This window comes from Hyla sarda, chromosome 2 (genome assembly GCF_029499605.1).
Source record: "Hyla sarda isolate aHylSar1 chromosome 2, aHylSar1.hap1, whole genome shotgun sequence".
Classification (NCBI taxonomy): Eukaryota; Metazoa; Chordata; class Amphibia; order Anura; family Hylidae; genus Hyla; species Hyla sarda.
The window spans coordinates 97,985,590-98,008,912 of record NC_079190.1 but is presented as its reverse complement, the minus strand read 5'-3'; the positions used below and the strand labels follow the sequence as shown (position 1 = coordinate 98,008,912).

At 43.1% G+C, this 23,323-nt stretch overlaps 2 protein-coding genes across 7 annotated transcripts in view; one reads left to right on the top strand and one right to left on the bottom strand.

Annotated features, from left to right (window-relative positions):
- Positions 1-21,860, bottom strand: part of LETMD1 (LETM1 domain containing 1) — a 116,200-nt gene extending 94,340 nt beyond the window's left edge. Inside the window, exon 1 of the mRNA XM_056562643.1 lies at positions 21,770-21,860. The gene's annotated coding sequence lies outside the window, so the exon portion shown is untranslated. The remainder of the gene's footprint in view (positions 1-21,769) is intronic.
- The window catches only part of SLC11A2 (solute carrier family 11 member 2), a 122,238-nt gene that overhangs the window by 9,608 nt on the left and 89,307 nt on the right, over positions 1-23,323 (top strand). For 4 of the 6 annotated variants that reach the window (XM_056562633.1, XM_056562634.1, XM_056562631.1 and 1 more), the window contains one exon: positions 3,143-3,307. In XM_056562633.1, coding sequence (XP_056418608.1) covers positions 3,143-3,307 — 165 coding nt within the window. Of the gene's footprint in view, positions 1-3,142; positions 3,308-21,819; positions 22,069-23,323 lie in introns of those variants that run through there. The other 2 variants (XM_056562635.1, XM_056562636.1) reach the window with 2 other exon arrangements.

Below are 23,323 nucleotides of genomic sequence, written 5' to 3'. Positions count from 1 at the left end.
GCCCTGTCCCCTGCACCGCCCGTCATCAGCCTCGGAGAAAACTTAGCTCCGGGCTGCTGAGGTACCGGGCTGCTGCAGGGGGATTGCGCCCCCCGCGATCAGACATCTTATCCCCTATCCTTGGGATAAGATGTCTAACAGCGGAGTACATCTTTAAAGGGGTTATCCAGGAAAAAACTTTTTTTATATATATCAACTGGCTCCAGAAAGTTAAACAGATTTTTAAATTACTTCTTTTTAAAAATCTTAATCCTTTCAGTACTTATGAGCATCTGAAGTTAAGGTTGTTCTTTCCTGTCTAAGTACTCCCTGATGACACGTGTCTCGGGAACTGCCCAGTTTAGAAGCAAATCCCCATAGCAAACCGCTTCTAAACTGGGCGTTTCCCAAGACACGTGTCATCAGAGAGCACTTAGACAGAAAAGAACAACCTTAACTTCAGATGCTCATAAGTACTGAAAGGATTAAGATTTTTTAATAGAAGTAATTTACAAATCTGTTTAACTTTCTGGAGCCAATTGATATATAAAAAAGTTTTTTTTCCTATAATACCCCTTTAAGAGGTTAATTTATGCTTTAAAGTAGAACAGGTTTTGTGTTGTGTATTTTTGTGAAGATGAGCAAAGATCACTTGGAGAGATTTATCAAAACCTGTGCAAAGGAAATGTTGTCCAGTTGCCCATAGCAACCAATTACATTGCTGCTTTTATTTTTTTTTTTAAATGTCTCTTAAAAAAATGAAAGAAGCAATCTAATTGGTTGCTATGGGCAACTGGTCAACTTTTCCTCTGCAGAGGTTTTGATAAATCTGAGTTTACTCCAGGGAAGCCTAGCGGGCTGCCAATAGTCCTAAAACACATGCTGAAATGAGCACGACACATGACACAAGTAGACTGCATGTAGATTATAAAGTGCTCACCTGTTAGCAGGTGCAGAAGGTGAGGTCACATGAATAATTGAAAAATAAACATCATTTTGCACAATCGTAATCAGATTCCAAGAACATAAAACACTGTTTAGTGCTTTGTCTTTACAAATCTAAACTCTACTCTTAACCCCTTAATGACAAAGCCAAGGCAGTGGACACCTTTGCACTAAAATTTTCCACTGCTGAGGTAGCCTGAGGGCTTACCTCTCCTGTAGTGCCGACTCCTGCACTGAGAATGATGAAGCATGGCAGGACCAGGCTTTATCAATCGAGTGCAGAGCGCACAGATCAATGTGGTTTTATGGAACCACATTGATCTGTATGAGGAATCAAATTATTCTTCCTAAAAAGGGGACAAAAAGAGTTAAAGAAAAAAAATATATATTTATATACACACATTAACCCCTTCCATATTAAAAGTTTAAATCACCCCCTTTTCCCAAATTCCCCCCCCCCAAAAAAAGATATATAAACATAATAAAAATAAACATGTGGTATCGCCGCGTGCGTAAATACCCGCCTTATAAAAATATATTGGTAATTAAACCGCTCGGTCAATGGTGTATGCGCAAAAAAATTCTAAAGTCCAAAATAGCGTATTGTTAAAGCAATCAAAAAGTCCAATCAAAACAAAAATGGTACAGATAAAAACTTCAGATCACAGCGCAAAATGAATCCTCATACCGCCCCGTACACAAAATTATAAAAAAGTTATAGGGGTCAGAAGAGGACAATTTTAAATGCATTAATTTTCGTGTATGTAGTATGTAGGGTATCAATTCAATCATATGGACCTACAGAATAAAGGTAAAGGTAGTCTTATACAGCGAGTATATCCCAAACTCTACATTTTAACTGTAAATGTTGGGGGGTCGTCTTATGTGCCGGAAAATACGGTAAAAATAAATTTCACCCCTGTTTCTTTGTGAAACAAAATTGCATTTTTCGGCAATATTGTCATACCACACATACTAAAAATAAACTTTTATGAAATGCCTGCTTTGTATATCACCAATTCACTATCATATACCATCATGTTGATGATTTACTAATATTTTTAAAACGTTAAAAGTAATATCAAAAACATTTTCACTAACGCCAAACCACCACTTTTTAAATGTGTGCATGGGCATCATAAAAACCCCATAAAGTCACAAATTTTTGCTCAGAGCTCCAATGTACAATTAATGAACCCCTAAATTTATAGTTAACAGTGCAAACAACTGAACTAAAAAAAACAAAGGGCAGATTTACAAATACTAATTCTCAGAAATTGTAAATTGTAGACTAGACCATCTAATTCTCTAAGATATCAGTCTAGACCATTTTATAGTTGGCTTACTTTATGGCATTATTTATATACTCATTCATAAGTATTGCGCCACAAGTGGGGTGAGCTTGCTAACTGCAGTAGCGGCTTTATTGGCACATGCACATTGAGACATCAGTTAAAGGGTGAAAAAATGGCATGTGGGTATAGCGTTTCATACTACGCTACTGACTTGCAGCTAACATCTGGCTTAGGTTGGGCTCATGTATGTCTGGTGTCCAGCTCAGTAAACCTAGACTAAACTCACTGCAACTGATGCCAAAAGTGCATCAGTTGGCACAGGTGCCCTCCCCTGTCTGGGGCCTATGCAGTGTGTTCTGGTGTCCACTTACCAATCAGTTCCCTTCCTGTGTTTTTTCTACAGAGCTGGACTGGACATCGCACATATGCAATAGAGGCCTTAGCATTTTTTGCCCCCCCCCCCCCCCCCCCAAAAAAAAAGCCATACATGAGTGCCTATTATATATAATTTTTTTTTATAATTTTTTTTTGCATTGTGCTAGCAGTTACGGGATATAATGGATTTCTAGGTAATAGCTTCCCTTTAACTGAAAAGCTGAAACCTGTTTAGACTTTGCTGTCGTAGGCAATATAAATTTTTGTGTATGGTTACTTTAATAATTTTGTGGCTCATAGTTCAATGCAACTAGACGAGATTAAGAAATGGTAATATACTTTGCTCAATTAATAAACTTAGGGGAGTTTTATATCTTTTATGGCTCATAACTAAGGAATTGATTTTTTCATTAGTCTCAGAACTGTCATTTTTACTGTGTAGACTTTTAGTTGCTGGAATATTGCTTACTTTTAATCTATGGAAAAAATCACTTGATTCTGTTTGCTTTTTACTGACTTCCCTCTGTTTTTTTATTTTTTATTTCTAGGGAAAATGCCAGCCAATGATTCTCAGACTAAAGAGTGCTTATCTAAAGGGAGGGGCTACTGCAATAGTGAAATAGTGGCTGAGCATCAGAGCCAGTGGATTGAGAGCCTACCTGAAGGGAGAACCATGGGAGGAAAAGAATCCGGAGCTGCTCCATGTGAGCTTGGTAAGATTTCTAGGATTGTAGCTTCTAGGAAAATGATGCAGTTAGGCCCTTTTTTTTTTTTTTTACATTTGTCTGTGCTTTTCTACATTTTCCGACAGGATGGAAAAAAAAAGGATGCACAATTAAGGTCTATAGACAAACATATAGACAGATAATCTATCTATTTATCTATACCTTGACAGCATTTATAGTATACCAGTGATCCCCCCGACATACGATAATTTCAACATACGATGGCCTCTGAGGCCATTGCATGTTGAAGGCAGCATCAACATACGATGCTTTTGTATGTGGGGCCATCTCATAAACGGCTATCCGGCAGCACAGACTGCTTCAGCTGCCGCCGGATAGCCGTTTAATGTGCCCTGTGTGGTCCCGTGAGTGTCATTCACCTGTCCCCGATGTTCCGGACTGTTCTCTTCGGGCTCCGCTGCATGGCCGTTGCTCTCCATCATCATCACGTCGCCGGGCACGCCGTCCCGTCATCCAATAGGAGCAGCGCGCATAGGGACGTGATGACGGCGATGGAGAGCGACGATCCAGGGCACCGGTGACGGTCCATAGCGGCGAGGACACCCCGCGGACGTGATGACAGCAATGATCCAGGGCAGCGGTGATGGTCCGGAGTGGCGGGGACACCCCAGGGACATAATGGTGGCGATGGAGAGCGATGATCCAGGGCAGTGATGACGGTCCGGAGCGGCGGGGACACGTGAGTATAACTTTCTATATTCTTATTGCACGGATCGCTCAACATACGATGGATTCCAGTAACGAATTACCATCGTATGTTGAGGGATCACTGAACTTGAGTATACAAGTGGTACAGATGCCCATAGCAACCAATCAGATTGTTTTATTTTTAAAATTGCCTTTAGAAAAATAAGAATCTGGTTACTATGGGCAACTGCACCACTATTCCCCAACACAGGTTTTTATAAACCTTTTCTCATATGTGCACTGCAAACAGTGTACATGCAGCCTTATTGTACAAGCTGTTGCTTGTCTTGCCATTTGCAACTGCTCCACTTTTTTTTTTTTTTTGCCATTTCTACTCCATTTAGTAACATATGCCCTCTTGAATTACACAGAAGTAACATATACCCTCTTAAACTACACAGAGCATGTATACTATCTATAGCCAGATCTGAGGTAATGGATGCATTAATAGTCATTTTAATTATGAACATCAGCATATTTAGCAGCACGTTACAATTCAGAGGGCACAGAGGGCTGTAAGGACGAAGCTATTTACTTAGATTTCCTTGTAAAGTTTTTCCATGCGTTTTAGCAGGATATATTTATTTTAATATCACTTTTGGTTCTAGGGCACTGTACATATGATAAGGGTTAAAATATATAACATGAATGTGACAAAAGACTGATATACAGAAAGAGAGGGCCCTGCCTGCAAGGGCTTACAATCTACACTGCTCAAAAACACAAAGGTAACACTTAAAGGGGTACTCCGCCCCTAGACATCTTATCCCCTATCCAAAGTGTAGGGGATAAGATGTCAGGTCGCAGGGGTCCCGCCACTGGGGACCCCTGGGATCTCAGCTGCAGCACCGCACTTTCATTACTGCACAGAGCGAGTTTTTGTAACTCCAAGTCAATGACACTTAAAGGGGTACTCCGGTGGAAAACTTTAATTTTTTTTAAATGAACTGGTGCCAGAAAGTTAAACAGATTTGTAAATGACTTCTATTAAAAAATCTTAATCCTTTCATTACTTTTTATCAGCTGTATGCTGTGTTGTCCACAGTGCTCTCTGCTGACACCTGATGCCCGTATCAGGAACTGCCCAGAGCAGGAGAAAATCTCCATAGCAAACCTATGCTGCTCTGGACAGTTCCTGACAGGCACAGAGGTGTCAGCAGAGAGCACTGTGGACAACACAAAAAAGAAATTAAAAAAATAAAGAATTTCCTCTGTAGCATGCAGCTGCTAAAAAGTAATAGAAGTAATTTACAAATCTGTTTAACTTTATGGCACCAGTTTAAAAAAAAAAAAAAAAAGGTTTCCACTGGAGTAGCCCCTTAATCACAGTAAAATCACACTGTCCACTCAGGAAGCAACACTGATTGACAATCAATTTTACATGCTGTCGTGCAAATGGAACAGACAACAGGTGGAAATTATAGGCAATTAGCAAGACACCCCCAATAAAGGAGTGGTTCTGCAGGTGGTGATCTCAGACCACTTTTCAGTTCCTATGCTTCCAGGCTGATGTTTTGGTCACTTTTGAATGCTGGCAATGCTTTTACTCTAGTGGTAGCATGAGAAGGAGTCTACAACCCTCCCAAGTGGCTAAGGTAGTGTAGCTCATCCAGGATGGCACATCAATGCGAGCTGTGGCAAGAAGGTTTGCTGTGTCTGTTAATGTAGTGTCCAGAGGCACTACCAGGAGACAGGCCAGTACATCAGGAGACGTGGAGGAGGCCGTAGGAGGGCAACAACCCAGCAGCAGGACCGATATCTCCACCTTTTGCAAGGAGGAGCAGGAGGAGCACTGCCAGAGCCCTGCAAAATGACCTCCAGCAGGCACCAAATGTGCATGTGTCCACTCAGTCAGAAACAGACTCAATGAGGGTGGTATGAGGTCTGAAGTCCACAGGTGGGGGTTGTGCTTACAGGCCAAGACCGTGCAGGACATTTGGTATTTGCCAGAGAACACCAAGATTGGCAAATTCGACACTGGTGCCCTGTGCTCTTCACAGATGAAAGCAGGTTCACACAGAGCACATGTGACAGTGAGTCTGGAGATACAGTGGAGAACGTTCTACTGCCTGCAATATCCTCCAGCATGACCGGTTTGGTGGTGGGTCAGAAATGGTGTGGGGTGGTATTTCTTTGGGGGTCCACACAGCCCTCCATGTGCTTGCCAGAGGTAGCCTGACTGCCATTAGGTACCAAGATGAGATCCTCAGACCCCTTGTGAGACCATATGCTGGTGCGGTTGGCCCTGGGTTCCTCCTAATGCAAGACAATGCTAGACCTCATGTGGCTGGAGTGTCAGCAGTTCCTGCAAGAGGAAAGCATTGATGCTATGGACTGGCCCACCTGTTCCCCAGACCTGAATCCGACTGAGCACATCTGGGACATCATGTCTCCGTGCACCACAGACTGTCCAGGAGTTGGCGGATGCTTTAGTCCAGGTCTGGGAGGACATCCCTCAGGAGACCATCTGCCACCTCATCAGGAGCATGCCCAGGCATCGTAGGAAGGTCATATGGGCACGTAGAGACCAGACACATTACATCAAAGTTGGATCAGCCTGTATTGTGGTTTTCCACTTTGATTTTGAGTGTGACTCCATATCCAGACCTCCATGGGTTGATAAATTAGATTTCCATTGATCATTTTTGTGTGATTTTGTTGTCAGCACATTCAACTATGTAAAGACGAAAGTATTTCATACGATTATTTCATCCATTCAGATTTAGGATGTGTTATTTTAGTGATCCCTTTATTTTTTTGAGCAGTGTATTCACAAGGTTTACATCTCTGCACAAATATAAATGTATCACGGTCTACATGATGGAAAACTTCCAGCAGATATGGTTGGTAAATCAACAGTAAGGCTAAGTTTCCACTTTTTTTTTTTTTCTGGCAGTTTTTGGAGATCTGCCACTGCAGTTTTTGAGCCACAGTCAGAAGTGGATCCATAAGGGAGGAGAAGTTCTTCCTTTATATGTCCTATTCCTTTTTAATACACTTCTGGCTTTGGCTCAAAAACTGCAGTGTCAGATATCCAAAAACTGCCAGAAAAAAAAAAAAAAAAAAAAAGTGGAACCTTAGGCTAAGCTCACATGGCAGAATTTCCAATTTGAAATCCACATGGAAATTCTGCATGTGTTTATAGCCTATTATCTTCAATGGGATTCCACAGTCCTATTTATGCTGCAGACGTTCCGCAGCTAAATTTCCGCATTCCGCAAAAGTAAGTAATGTCTTATATTTTTGCTGAAAGCAGCTGCAGAATCCCATTGAAGTGAATGGGGCTTTTATGTTCTCCACTAAATGCAGATTTTGTGTGAAATTTTAACTTTTTCAATCAATAAAAGCACTTTTTAAATGTTCTCTGTGTATTAAAGTGGAATTAAAGTGGAATTCATGCGGAAATTCTGCAGAAATTCCACATAGATGCGGAAAAATTTAGAATTCCGCCCAAATTAATGCGACCACTAAATTCTGCATCTATGCAGAATTTCGACTGTCTGAACATAGCTTTACTAAATTTAAACATCTTGAAATCTATATCTATCTATAAAAATTAAAAAATAATCTAAGCACAAAATAGATAGACCAGGTGGTCTTTTTCTGCCAACAATTTGGGAGATTTATCAAAACCTCTGCTGAGGAAAAGTTGACCAGTAGTAACCAATCACATTGCTTCTAATATTTTTTGGAGACCTTTTTAGCAATGAAAGAAGCAATCTAATTTGTTGCTATGGGCAACTGGCCAACTTTTCCTCTGCATGTGTTTTGATAAATCTCCCCCACAGTGTTTCTAAGTAAAAACTGCGGCCATTTGTTATGACTTTTACAGGCTTGCATATCCTTTATTTTATTCCTTTATTTTTGTCTTTTCTGGTTAGGTACTAGATAAGATTTACTCCTGGAACATGAAGTGCCAGTGTGAGATGTAATATAATAATAATCTCAGAATAATGGTGTACACTTATACAAGGATGCCCATTATATTTCAGTGTAAATACTTTAATTGACTGTAATGTTATATACATAAATATTCGTACATAATCCATGAGAAAACAAAACTTGGCATTGCATACTTTTCAGGGGAAAAAAATAGTGCCACACAGACAACATATTGAAGCACGGCAGAATTTGCTTTCATACAATATTACCATATTAGTCCACAAATCTGATAATGTTGGAAGTAGGACACATAAAGGTAAACTGAGCCTTTATGATAAAATATTAATGTTATTTATGTAGTGTCAATATACACTGATAAGCCATAACCTTAAAGAGTACCTGTCTCTTTAAATGGATATTTTGGAAACTGGGCACTCTGCTGCCACCAACGTTCATGTCAGGAACAGCAGGACTGTACAGGCCTGGAGCCCTGTATATCCAGGCAATCACCATTTTAAACTGCACAGTTGAATACTATGGCAGGGCAGGGAGCTGTTAAAGGGGTACTCCGGTAGAAAACTTTTTTTTTTATGAACTGGTGCCAGAAAGTTAAACAGATTTGTAAATTACTTCTATTGAAAATCCTAATCCTTTCAGTACTTTTTAGCAGCTGTTTGCTACAGAGGAAAATCTTTATTTTTTTGAATTTCTCTCTGCTCTCTGCTGACACCTGCTGCCCGTATCAGGATCTGTCCGGAGCAGGAAAAAATCCCCATAGCACACCTATGCTTCTCTGGACAGTTCCTGACACGGACAGAGGTGTCAGCAGAAAGCACTGTGGACAACACAAAAAAGAAATTCAAAAAGTAAAGAATTTCCTCTGTGGCATACAGCTACTAAAAGGATTAAGATTTTTTAATAGAAGTAATTTACAAATCTGTTTAACTTTCTGGCACCAGTTCATAAAAAAAAAGAAAAAAAAAAGAAAATTATAATAATTTTCACTGAAGTACCCCTTTTTAACTCCTAGTTTTGTCAATCACTTTCATGGGCTACAGCTTACTCTAGGCCAGCAACCTCTAAAATAGTTGGACAGGAAAGCTGGGCAGGTCAACAAAAGGATGTACCGTATTTATCGGGGTATACCACGCACCGGCCTATAACACGCACCCTCATTTTACCAAGGATATTTGGGTAAAATTTTTTTACCCAAATATCCTTGGTAAAATGAGGGTGCGTGTGTGCATGCGTATACCCCGATGGTAACTGCATTGTATGAGTCTGTGCAGAGATCCCATTTGTGCTGCTCCGGCCTCTACCTTCCATGCTAGATCACCACCCAAAAGATGCATGTGCTGGGTGATTGCATGTTTGGTGCGGGTGTCTGCAGCTCGCTCACAGCTGCCCCATTTTGTTTCATCCTTGACCTCACTGCACTGCAGGTCCTGCTTCCAACACTGCTGCTCTGCTTCCTCCTAAGGCTCTGCTGCCCTGCTTCCTCCTAAGGCTCTGCTGCCCTGCTTCCTCCTAAGGCTCTGCTGCCCTGCTTCCTCCTAAGGCTCTGCTGCCCTCTTCCCTGTAAATCCCCTGATGCTAAATGAACTGCCCTATAGAACCCCTAGCTATCTAAAAGGGCATCATTTCTGAGAGGAAAGACAAAGGGGGCACCACTACTTAGTGGGAGGCGCAGTTATTATTTAAATGGACACAAAGTTGGTACCATACTTGGGGGGGGGGGGGAGGGGGGCGACGAATCGTGGCCAGGAGACATTGTAATGGTGGCCTCAGTCCGATAGAGGGTTGGGAAAGAGAGTGTTTCCTGTCAGAGAAGATATAATCTGTGGGATACTAAAGTTCTCTGCTCTTTCCTAAACATATATAAGGGCTACAGCATTATACAGTATCCTGCAGAGCGCTTGTATAGTACTGGTATGTGAATTCAATTTGGGCACTATATGGTAATATTATTAATACATGTCTTTATGGTAGATGTTTGGTTGTGGTATGCAGGTATTAGTTTGTCCTTGTATACCACAATTGTTTGGTAAATGCATGACTACACTTCAGAAACATGCCATTATATACATTAGTTTTTAATGATAAGGGAGCAAGTGATTTGGGAAAGGGCTGGTGTATCTGTTGGTACAGGTTTTATGAAAAAGTGATATCAATAAGCAGTCTACTGATTAAACACTGTATCTAAAGCAATGTTCACACTGCCATTGTACAGTGGTCCCTCAACATATGATGGTAATCCGTTCCAAACGGACCATAGTTTGTTGAAACCATTGTACGTTGAGGGATCCGTGCAATGTAAAGTATAGGACAGTGGTCTACAACCTGCGGACCTCCAGCTGTTGCAAAACTACAACACCCAGCATGCCCGGACAGCCATCGGCTGTCCGGGCATGCTGGGTGTTGTAGTTTTGCAACATCTGGAGGTCCGCAGGTTGTAGACCATTGTTAGAGAAAGTTGTACTTACCTGTCCCCGCCGCTCCGGACCGTCACCGCTGCCCGGGATGTCGCCGTCCATCGTTGTCGCTGCGTCCCCGAGGTGTCCCAGACGCTCCGGCAAGGCCTCTGCTTCCCCGGCAATCGCGCTCTCCGTCGCCGCCATCACGGCGCTAAGCACGCCGCTTCTATTGGATGACGGGATGGCGTGCGCAGCGACGTGATGACCTCGATGGAGAGTGCCGACGATGCAGAGGATCCCGAAGAGGACGCGCCGGAGCCCCGAGGACAGATGAGTGACCATCACGGGGCACCGTAAACGGCTATCCGGCGGCAGCTGAAGCAGTCTGCGCTGCCGGATAGCCGTTTATGCGATGGCCCCGACATACAAAAGCATCGTATGTTGATACTGCCTTCAACATGTGACGGCCTCTGAGAGGCCATCGCATGTTATATTATCGTATGTTGGGGCCATCGTAGGTCGAGGGGTCACTGTAATTTGTTCTGTTCTGGGTCGGTTCAAAAATAGTACAAGCACTGTTTTTTTTTTTTTTCCTCTGCTAAACTCCCGTTGTTTCGACGGAACTGCTGATGGAGCTCCATATAGTGGAGCCCAATGGCAATGTGAAGGAGGCCTAAACCTATCGGGGGGAGATTTATCAAAACCTGTGCAGAGGAAGAGTGGTGCAGTTGCCCATGGCAACCTTGTGTAGAGGAACCACTCTCTTCCTCTACACAAGTTTTGATAAATCTCCCCCATCGGCCCTAAATCTCCCCCATCGGCCCTAAAAATGTGTGAGAGAGAACTGAACCAATCAAAGCTCGGCTTTAACTTTACCAGAGCTCCATAAGATATAAAAGCTGAGCTGTGATTGGTTGTTATAGTGAAATCTCTCCAGTTTTTCTCACATTTTGATAAATCTGGGCTTTTGTTTTTAACACAGGTCATCTGTGAAAACAGACAGTGGCTGATAGTGGCAGAAGACTGCAGTGATTTTTGACAAATCGTGGTGACTGCACGGGGCACTACTGCTGAGTGTGAACCCAGCCTAAAAAAAAAGTGTATAGGGGAGATTTAGCAAAACCTGTCCAGAGAAAAAGTTGCTGAGTTGCCCATAGCAACCAATCAGATCATTTCTTTCATTTTTCAGAGGCCTTTTCGAAAATGAAAGAAGCGATCTGATTGGTTGCTATGGCCAACTCAGCAACTTTTCGTCTGGACAGGTTTTGATAAATCTCCCCTATATCTTCATTAGTGCAGGCTCCAGCAATGAGACACACAAGGTCCTATATTAGAACCTCTTATGTACACTAGCATTCTTAAAATAGTAGTGGAGCGCTTGACATACGGTCAAGAACTGTGCTTGAGAACAGCATAAACATTCCACACCATACAGATTTAATGAAGTTTAACCATCTTATAAGGAGGTGGCATACCTTAGTACCCTATTAAATTGACCGACCCTGCACAGTAAGTGAGCACCGATCTCGTAGATCAGCGCACATTGATAATCTTTACACGGTTCGAGCGTTTGGCGAGAAGGGCAACACAAACAGTGGCATGGCCCTTTGCTGCAATCGCCTGTTGGCCTTACATCTCCTTACACAGGAATATGTGCGGCTGCCAGACAATGTTCTTTTTTTATTAATCAAAATAAATTAGCCGACCAACCGACCATTTTCTCATTCGCCGGCTGACAAGGCAATATATAATCCAGTTCAGTTGATTATCACTTCATGTAGTAGGGCCCTTTAAAGGAAAACTGTCATCTGTTTACCCACACTAAACCCAATACACTGCATTATAGTGTGTGTGAACAGGAGACCGATGAGGGGTTAATGGGTTAAACCTGTGTAGCTGCACCCCAGAGATCTGTCCCTCTGAAGATCCTCTTCCATTTTCAGTGAATTGCGCGCTGGAGGCAGGCCCGCCAGCTCAATATTTAATATTCATTGTCATGGGTCATGTGAGCGCTGCGCCGACTCATGTGGCTCGCGACAATGAATATTCAAATTGAACCGTCGAGTCTGCCTCCAGCGCGCAATTCACTGAAAATGGAAGAGGATCTTCAGAGGGACAGATCTCCTGGGTGCAGGTATGTATTTAACCCATTAACCCCTCATCCTGTTCACCCATACTATAACCCAGTGTCTTCCTTTAAAACTTAGGGAACTTCAGGTAGTGCTATTTACTAGATGGATGCCCCCTGTGCAGGGGAAAAACCAGCGCTGCATCCCATTCATACTCCGGATTGCTGGTAGCCCCAGAAATCAGATCACCACTGGTCATAGCAATATGTTGATACTTTATAAGAAGGGAAAACAGAGAGAGTTTAAGGTATAAAAGGGAAAACAAATATTCTAAAATACATAGGTGTAAGATGCGACAAATTTATTAAGAGGTATATGCTTTTATTTTTTTTGAGTGATCACCTGCACTAAAACCAATACACTGGGTTATAGTGTGGTTGGTAATATGATGTATAATCAGTCCAGTCGTTTAAGTTACAGGCTCCATTGCATGTATGCAAATACATCCCTTCGTGCAATGGAGGCAGAGCCAACTTTCCAAGCTTCTCTGCCTCCTTCCTTCATACTCCCCATATGCCCACCCTTTTTTCGCATATGCATAAGTATTCACTCTCGCATCCTCATGGCGTGAAAGCCTGAGCCCACATGAGCCCTCTGCTAGAATAGCAAAGCGTTCACATGGACATAGGCTTCATGTCACTAGGATGTGAGGAGCGATGAGAAGAAAGCCGCACCTGCACTGTTAGGGTCTATTCACACGGCAGAATTTCCGCTTGCGAAATTCAGGCTCAAATTAAAGCCCATAGACTTCTATGGCATTCCGCACTCCCATTCACACTTCTGAATTTCCGCTTGCACAAAAAGTGTGCAAAAAGAGTTAATAAATGTGATTTAACCCCTTCCCTAATAAAAGTTTGAATCCCCCCCCCCCCCCCTTTTTCCCATTTAAAAACAAACATGTAAATAAAAATATAAACATTTCTGGTATCGCCGCGTGTGTAAATGTCCAAACTTTAAAAATATATTGATAATTAAACTGCTCGGTCAATGGCCTACACGTCAACAAATTCCAAAGTCCAAAATAGAGTATTTTTGGTCACAAAAAATGAATAAAAAGCGATTTTAAAAAGTCAGATGAAAACAAAAATGGTACAATAAAAACTTCAGATCACGGCACAAAAACGGAGCCCTCATACAGCCCCATATGCAGAAACATAAAGTTATAGGGGTCAGAAGAGGACATTTTTAAACGTATTAATTTTCGTACATGCAAGACAAAATCAAACCTATATAAGTAGGGTATCATTTTAATCGTATGGACCTACAGAATAAAGATAAGGTGTCATTTTTACCGAAATATGTACTGCTTGGAAACGGAAGCCCCCAAAATTTTATTTTTTCTTCAATTTTGTCGCACACTGATTTTTTTTCCCGTTTCACCGTAGATTTTTGGGTAAAATGACTGATGTCACTGCAAAGTAGAATTGGTTGCGCAAAAAATAAGCCATAATATGGATTTTTAGGTGGAAAATTAAAAGGGTTATGGTTTTTGAAAGGTAAGGAGGAAAACGCTGAACGCTGAGTCCTGAATAGACCCTTATTCTAGCAGAGCGTTCCTGCGGAGCCCTGTTTCCGGCTGGTGTTATAACCACAGCATTTCATATTGAATCCTTCACTTTTCTAACTTTGCCAGATAAAAAAACAAGTGGAAACTTAACCTAAGGCAGCATGAAACGCATGATGGTTCCCTTTTATATCATATAGTCTTCCTAAATGTCAGAGCTCAGTTTTTCTGATAGAGGTCTCAAAATCCCCAGCATAGACCTATGGGGTCTGCAGCAGATTTTCAACAGAAGAGTCCATTGGCGAAAATCTGCTGCAGGTAGCGTGCAGAGACCCCGCCCCTTTTCAAACTCGCAGCGGGAAATCCGCTGCGAGTTTGAAAAGAGATGCCTGTATGAACGTACCCTTATAAGGGTTAACCCCTTAAGGACGCAGGACGTAAATGTACGTCCTGGTGAGGTGGTACTTAACGCACCAGGACGTACATTTACGTCCTAAGCATAACCGCGGGCATCGGAGCGATGCCCGTGTCATGCGCGGCTGATCCTGGCTGCTGATCGCAGCCAGGGACCCGCCGGCAATGGCCGACGCCCGCGATCTCGCGGGCGTCCGCCATTAACCCCTCAGGTGCCGGGATCAATACAGATCCCGGCATCTGCGGCAGTTCGCCATTTAAATGAACGATCGGATCGCCCGCAGCGCTGCTGCGGGGATCCGATCACTCATAACGCCGCACGGAGGTCCCCTCTCCTTCCTCCGTGCGGCTCCCGGCGTCTCCTGCTCTGGTCTGTGATCGAGCAGACCAGAGCAGGAGATGACCGATAATACTGATCTGTTCTATGTCCTATACATAGAACAGATCAGTATTAGCAATCATGGTATTGCTATGAATAGTCCCCTATAGGGACTATTCAAGTGTAAAAAAAAAAATGTAAAAGTAAAAAAAAAGTGAAAAATCCCCTCCCCCAATAAAAAAGTAAAACGTCCGTTTTTTCCTATTTTACCCCCAAAAAGCGTAAAAAACATTTTTTATAGACATATTTGGTATCGCCGCGTGCGTAAATGTCCGAACTATTAAAAAAAAATGTTAATGATCCCGTACCGTGAACGGCGTGAACGAAAAAAAAAAAGTCCAAAATTCCTACTTTTTTAATACATTTTATTTAAAAAAAATTATAAAAAATGTATTAAAAGTTTTTTATATGCAAATGTGGTATAAAAAAAAAGTACAGATCATGGCGCAAAAAATGAGCCCCCATACCGCCACTTATACGGAAAAATAAAAAAGTTAGAGGTCATCAAAATAAAGGGATTATAAACGTACTAATTTGGTTAAAAAGTTTGTGATTTTTTTTAAGCGCAACAATAATATAAAAGTATATAATAATGGGTATCATTTTAATCGTATTGACCCTCAGAATAAAGAACACATGTCATTTTTACCATAAATTGTACGGCGTGAAAACAAAACCTTCCAAAATTAGCAAAATTGCGTTTTTCGTTTTAATTTCCCCACAAAAAAAGTGTTTTTTGGTTGCGCCATACATTTTATGATATAATGAGTGATGTCATTACAAAGGACAACTGGTCGCGCAAAAAACAAGCCCTCATACTAGTCTGTGGATGAAAATATAAAAGAGTTATGATTTTTAGAAGGCGAGGAGGAAAAAATGAAAACGTAAAAATTAAATTGTCTGAGTCCTTAAGGCCAAAATGGGCTGAGTCCTTAAGGGGTTAATCATAGAAAGTGATTTCCAGCTTCCAACAGCTATTTCTCACTATATGTAACGATTTGCTTTTATTTATAATGGTTGCTTGTTTTATTTTTCTTTAATCTTAATTGTATTATTATTTGGAGGCGTCAATAGCATTTTGATCCCAAACTAAAATGATTTTAACTTGCAATGTCATCCAGGAACCAATTAATATTGTACCATTATGTTTCTGAAACATCCTTTTAACTGAAAAAACAGCATGGATTAGGCGCCACCTAGTGGCGACCTCATGCTCTACAATGTTGTAGATAGTAGTACCCCCCCTCTCGCAGGTAGTAACAGCCCCCCATAGGTAATATCAGCCCCCTATAAGTAGTAATAGGCCTCCTAGGTAGTATCAGCCCCCTGTTGGTACTAGTAGCTGTAGGTAGCAAGTCAAATCTGCAGCATTAAATATGTGCAGGATATTGTAAGGCTATGTTCACACAGAGGAATGTCCATTCAGAATTCTGCAGAAATATTTTGCACGGACATTCCGCTGCAGCAGAGTCTCATTGATTTCAATGGGATTTTGTTGCACTGTGCACAAGGCAGAATTTCTGGGGCAGATATTTCTGCTGCAGAAATCCTGATGAAGGCGTCCGCATACAAAGTAGACTTGTCAATTCTTTCTGTGGATTCCACTTGAAAATGAATTGCCATCAATGAGTGCATTTCCGAGTGGTCCTTGCACTCGCCAGATTGTGCAAATGTGCGGAATGTCCGCCAGTGTCCTCTGGGCAGACATGCCACACATTTTTGGGCGTGTGAAAACACTCTAAGGGTATGGTCACACGTAGAGCATTTTGCTGCGTATTTGATGCTGCGTATTTTCCTACCAATTGAAGTCAACCCAGTGGCGTTGCTAGGGTTGGTGTCACCCGGTGCGGTAGAAAATGGTGTCACCCCCATACCTACCCCCTCCCCCCAGTAAGTTTTTAGCCTGTTGTGACAGACACCACTGTTGTAGCGCATTGTGAGAAATTCCAGTATAATAATCAGATATACCAGTTGCCACAGAATAGGAAAGTGTTAAAGAAGTTTTCACCATTGAAATATACAGCTCCCAGAATTACTTAAAGGGGTACTCCACTGGAAAACATTTACTTTTATATCAACTGGTGCCAGAAAGTTAAACAGATTTTTAAATTACTTCTATTTAAAATCTTAATACTTACAGTACTTATAAGCTGGTGTATGCTCCACAGGAAGTTGTGTAGTTCTTTCCAGTCTGACCACAGTGCTATTTGCTGACACCTCTGTCCATGTCAGGAACTGTCCAGAGCAGGATAGGTTTGCTATGGGGATTTGCTCCTACTATGGACAGTTCTTGACATGGACAGAGGTGTCAGCACAGAGCACTGTGGTCAGACAGAAAATAAATTAAAAAAGAAAATAACTTCCTGTGAATCGCTTATACAGCTGCTAATACGTACTGGAAGGATTAAGATTTTTAAATAGAAGTAATTTACAAATCTATTTAACTTTGTAGCACCAGCTGATTAAAATTTTTTTTTTCCAGTAGAGTACCCCTTTGAGCAGTGGTGAGGTTATGCTGGGAGTTGTAGTTTCACTGACCATAACTGTAGAACTGACAAGTGACTACAGCTCTGATAGGACACAGAGAGGAGAATACACAATGATATCAGTGACTACAGGTGACGTCTTCTCTATAGTGAGGAGAATACACAATGATATCAGTGACTACAGGTGACGTCTTCTCTATAGTCTTCCCTTATCTAATTCAGATGGTACATACCGCCTGGTCCAGCTAAAACTTCTGTCTGTAGAATGTGACGCCCAGACGTCTCCTCACTATGTCAGCGCATTCTCATCCTCTATATGAAAACAATAATTATTATAAACCTGCCAGACACTGTATCCTCTAAATATAATACTACTATACACTATACTCTTTCATTATAAACCTTCCATACACCATACCCACTGAATATAATACTACCACACACTGTACATTCTGAATATAATACCAACACATACTGTACACTCTGAATATAAATCTGCCACATACTGTACCCCTGAATATACCGCCACACACTGTACCCACTGAATATAATACTACCACACACTGTACATTCTGAATATAATACCAACACATACTGTACCCTCTGAATATAAATCTGCCACATACTGTACCCCTGAATATAATACCGCCACACACTATACCCTCTGAATATAATACTACCACAAACTGCGCCCTCTGAAAATAAATCTGCCACATACTGTACCCTCTGAATATAAATCTGCCACATACTGTACCCCTGAATATAAATCTGCCACATACTGTACCCCTGAATATAATACCGCCACATACTGTACCCTCGGAATATAATACTACCACCCACTGCACCCTCTGAATATAATACTTAGAGATGAGCAAACTACAGTAAATTCAACTCGTCACAAACTTCTCTGCTCGGCAGTTGATGACTTATCCTGCATAAATTAGTTCAGCTCTCAGGTGCTCCGGTGGGCTGAAAAAGGTGGATACAGACCTAGGAGACTCTTTCCTAGGACTGTATCCACCTTTTTCAGCCCACCGGAGTACCTGAAGGCTGAACTAATTTACGCAGGATAAGTCATCAACTGCCGAGCCGAGAAGTTAGTGACGAATCGAATTTACTGTGAGTTCGCTCATCTCTAATAATACTACCACAAACTGCGCCCTCTGAATATAATACTACCACCCACTGTGCCCTCTGAATATAATACTACCACACACTGCCCCCTCTGAATATAATACTACCACAAACTGCGCCCTCTGAATATAATACTACCACAAACTGCACCCTCTGAATATAATACTACCACAAACTGCGCCCTCTGAATATAACGTTGCCATACACTGCCCCCTCTGAATATAATACCACAACCAAAGTAACACCCCTCAACATCCATTAGCTGATGCTATTACCACGGGAGGGGGGTATTGGTGGTGTTGCTAGTGGATGATAGGGGTGCTACTACTGGGGGGGTGTTGCTGGAGAATGATGAGGGTGCTACTGGCCATCCCCCCTGGCAGTATCACCCCCATCGTCCATCGGCAGGATCATCCTCCTGGCAGGAGCACCTCCATCATCCACCATCAGGATATGTTGATGGAGGTGCTGCTGGGGGGGTGTTGCTGGTGGATGATGAGGGTGCTACTGCCAGGGGGGGGAGCATTAGGTAGGCAGCAGTGCCCCCACATTAGGTAGGTCGCAGTTTCCCCACATTAGGTAGCATCTATTCCCCACATTAGGCAGCATAGATTCCCCACATTTGGTACCAGTTCCCCCACATTAGGTAGGTACCAGTTATCCCACATTAGGTAGCAATTTCCCCACATTAGGTAGCAATTTCTCCACATTAGGTAGCACAGATTCCCCACATAAGGTAGCATAGACTTCCCACATTTGGTAGCACAGATTCCCCACATTAGGTAGCATAGACTCCGCACATTTGGTAGTAGTTTCCCCACATTAGGCCGCAGGTTCCCCATAATGGGTCAAAGTCTCCCCACAATAGATCGCTGGTTATACCCCCCCCCCCCCCCCACACACACACACAAAAAACACATACAACACAGAGAGACAAACACACACACACAGTCAGAGAGACACACTCACAGACAGACACACACAGTCACACAGTCACACACACACAGAGTCACACACACACTCAGAGAGTCACACAAACACACACAGTCACATACACACAGTCACACACAAGCATAGATAGAGACAGACAGACAGAGAGACAGACATACACACTCACCCATCCAGCGCAGCGATCCTTCTCACCGGGCGCCGTGCGAGTGACGTAACTCACGTCCTCCTGCGCGGCCATGCGGTGTGACGTCAGGCCGGCGCAGACGTGGGAGCGGAGGACGGGCACAGTGCTGGTGAAGGTGCGGGGGGGGGGGGTGATGACGGACGGGCGCAGAGTGAAGGTGAAAGGGGGGGGGGGGGGTGATGACGGACGGGCGCACCGCACACACAGCGCAGGGGGGGGGGGGGGGGGGGGTGCTGACGGATGGGAGGCCGGTCGGGCACAGATGGGGGGGGTGCTGCGGAGCGTCTTGGTGTCACCCCATTAGGTTGGTGTCACCCGGTGCGGGCCGCACCCCCCGCACCCGGGTCGCAACGCCACTGAGTCAACCTATAGTAAAATCAGCTGCAGAAAATATGCAGCAGAACCTGGACGTGTGAACTTACCCTTAGGGTCTGTTCACACATGCATATTTTCTGCTGCCGATTTGCTTCAGCAGATTTTGCTGCCCACTGAAGTCAATGGTCAGCAAAATCTGCAACATCAAATCTGCAGAAAAAATATGCATGTGTGAACTGACCCTAAGGGTACGTCCACACGGGCGGATTTATTTGCAGATTACCCACTGTGTATTTGAAAGTGGGCGGGCTCTTCTCGGCTGTCTGCAGCAGATTTTCCGCTGGGGAATTTTCGCTCTGGAAAATCCGTCGCAGACCCTGTTGACTTCAATGAGGCTTGCGGCAGATTTTCCACAGTGGAAAATCTGCTGTGGACAGCCGAGAAGAGCCAACCCACTTTCAAATACGCTGCGGGAAACCCACAAATAAATCCGGATTACCTGCGGAATTATCTGCGTATATGCTGATTTTGCTACCTTCAATCGGTCTGAAGGAAAATCTGCTAATTGGCAGCTTTTGTGGATTTTCTGCTGACCTGAAGCCAATGGTAGCAAAACCTGCTGTGGATTTTCTGTAGCAAATATGCTGTGGTAATCTGCCCGTATGAAATTACCCTTAGGGCACCTTCACACTTGTGTTTTTTTTTTTTTTTTCAGCAGATCTGCTGCAGATTTTGCTGCCCATTGACTTCAATGGGTAGCAGAATCTGCTGCAGATCTGCAGCAGAAAATATGCACGTGTTAACATACCCTTAGGCTAGAGTCACACATTCAGTATTTTGCTATGTATTTCCTGATGCATATTTTCCTACCCATTTAAACGGTACCTCTCCTCAAATAAACTTTTGATATATTTTAGATTAATGAATGTTGAATAACTTTCTAATAGCATGTTAATGAAAAATATGCTTCTTTCTATTGTATTTTTCCCGATCAGTCCTGTCAGCAAGCATTTCTGACTCATGCTGGAGTCCTAAACACTCAGAGCTGCCAGCCTGCTTTGTTCACAGCCAAACAGGCTGTGAACAAAGCAGGCTGGCAGCTCTGAGTGTTCTCCTTTGTGAACAAAGCAGACTGGCAGCTCATAGTGTTTAGGACTCCAGCATGAGTCTGAAATGCTTGCTGCCAGGACTGGTAGGGAGACCCCTAGTGGTCATTTCTTCAAAGTGGAAAATTAAATACAAAGAAGCATATTTTTTAATAACATGCAATTGTAAAGTTATTCTGCATACATTAATCTATAATATATCAAAAGTTTTTTTGATGAGAGGTACCCTTTAAGTCAATGGCCCTTATTTACTTAGAAAATCGGATTGTAAGTCTATGTTGCTTTCTTACCCGACTGCTTTTTCCCCTGGTATTTATTATGTTGCATCCTGTTTGTCGCACGTGGGTTTTGTTGGTTTTGGTTTCCAACTCCTCTGAGTTGTCGGGGGGAAAAATCCACAACAATTCAACAAATTCGGGTTGGAAACCTTTATAAATACGTGGGAAAGCTCAGAAATGTCAGGTTACGCCCCTTTTTCGGATTTGGGAGAATCCTCATCGGGTCCGTCGGGAAAAAATGTTGCATCGTGTCGCAGACTGGTGCACGATGTCTGCGACATGTCGCAGACAAAGATGCGCCAAAAAACCGACAAAACAAGTCGGGTTTAGAATAGTAAATGAGGGCCAATGGGTAGCAAAATAAGCTGCAGAAAATAGGCAGCAAAATATGGCACATGTGACTCTACCCGTAGGGTACAGTCACACGTACAGGATCTGCTGCATATTTTCTGCAGATAATTTAACTACTCATTTAAGTCAATGGTTAGCAAAATCGGCTTCAGGTGTTAATGTAACCTTAATCGATATTATGATGTAGTTCAGCGGCAGAGAAGCATCGTTCACACCAGCAGGTATAGTCGCTGTCTGCACTACACCGCTCACACCAGCAGAGGGCTTCTCCTTCAGGTAACGTGGTGGTGACCACATTCTCTTCCGGGGCACGACACAGTGGCGAAATTTGCCATAGAAACGGTCAGCAGTCCCGTGCTGTGTGACCGGCGGCGGATGGAGTGATGCAGTGGGGCAGGTAAGTGGCGGGAGCTGGCGGCTGCCTTTAGTGACTGGAGGAGCTGTATGGAGGGAGGGCGCCGGTCACGTGGTGTGTGCTGCTGAGGAGGGTCGCGCTCCGTGCCCTTGTCTCATGGTAAAAGTGCCCAGAAATAGGTTATTGTCATAGGAAAGTGATGGCAAATGTCTCCTATTCTTATATAAGACTTATCCTCACCTGCAGGGACAGTGTATTGTTGGCAGGAGAGGATCCTTTTACACAACATGTGATCTCTATGGTGTAAACGAGGCTCTAGGACAGTGGTCTCCAACCTGCGGGCCTCCAGATGTTGCAAAACTACAACTCCCAGCATGCCCGGACAGCCTTCGGCTGTCCGGGCATGCTGGGAGTTGTAGTTTTGCAACATCTGGAGGCCCGCAGGTTGGAGACCACTGCTCTAGGACTAGCAGAATAATTCTCTACTGGTCATAGTTCACACTGTAGAAAGTTATGTCAATAAAATAGTTTCCATTGTAGCTAAAGGTAAACCAAAACACTAGTGCGGTTGCATAATTAATTTTTGTAATTTTATTGGTAATGTCATTTGGTATTTTTCTGAGTTTTTTTTATTTTTTTTATTTTTTACAGCACGTTTTTTGGATATCCAGCAGGGCATCAGTTTTCTTTTCTAATTTATTTCTTGACCCATCTGAAAGTAAAAAAGAAGATCCTAGCACCAACATTCAGGGGCACTCTATGTTATTTGTTGTTATCACAATAGCAGGTTAAAGGGGTTCTCCACCATAAGGTGATTTTAGTACATACTTTGGCAGACAGTAATGGAGGGTGCTTAGGAAGGATCTGCGCTTGTCTTGGAGTTAAATGGCTATGTTGTGAGATTACCTTTAAAGGGGTACTCCGCTGCCCTGCTTCTGGAGCTCCGCTCCCCAGCGTCCAGAAGTTTATTGTTCCGAAGGCTGTATGCGGGCTTCCGTGTTCAGGGCCGCCCCTCGTGACGTCGCGCTCCCTTCCCATAGACTTTCCTTGAGGGGGCGGGTGTGACGTCACGAGGGGCAGCGCTGAACACGGAAGCCCGCACACAGCGCTCGGAACAATAAACTTCGATGGGGAGCGGAGCTCCGGAAGCAGGGCAGTGGAGTACCCCTTTAACACTGTGGCTAGCTTTTTGTGAACTGGTACTTCCTGCTTGACTTTTCTTTTTTTGACTACAAATCCCACAATTCCATTTCCCTCCCACACACCAGCCATTGAAACATAAATGAGCTGCATCCATTCAAAAGACCTGTGGCTTTCAATCAGGGTGCCTACAGCTGTTGCATTAGTTGCAGATTGATCCCTCCACCCATTGAAGCAGACAGGCTCCCTGTCATCAGCTGACTAGTGAGTCAGG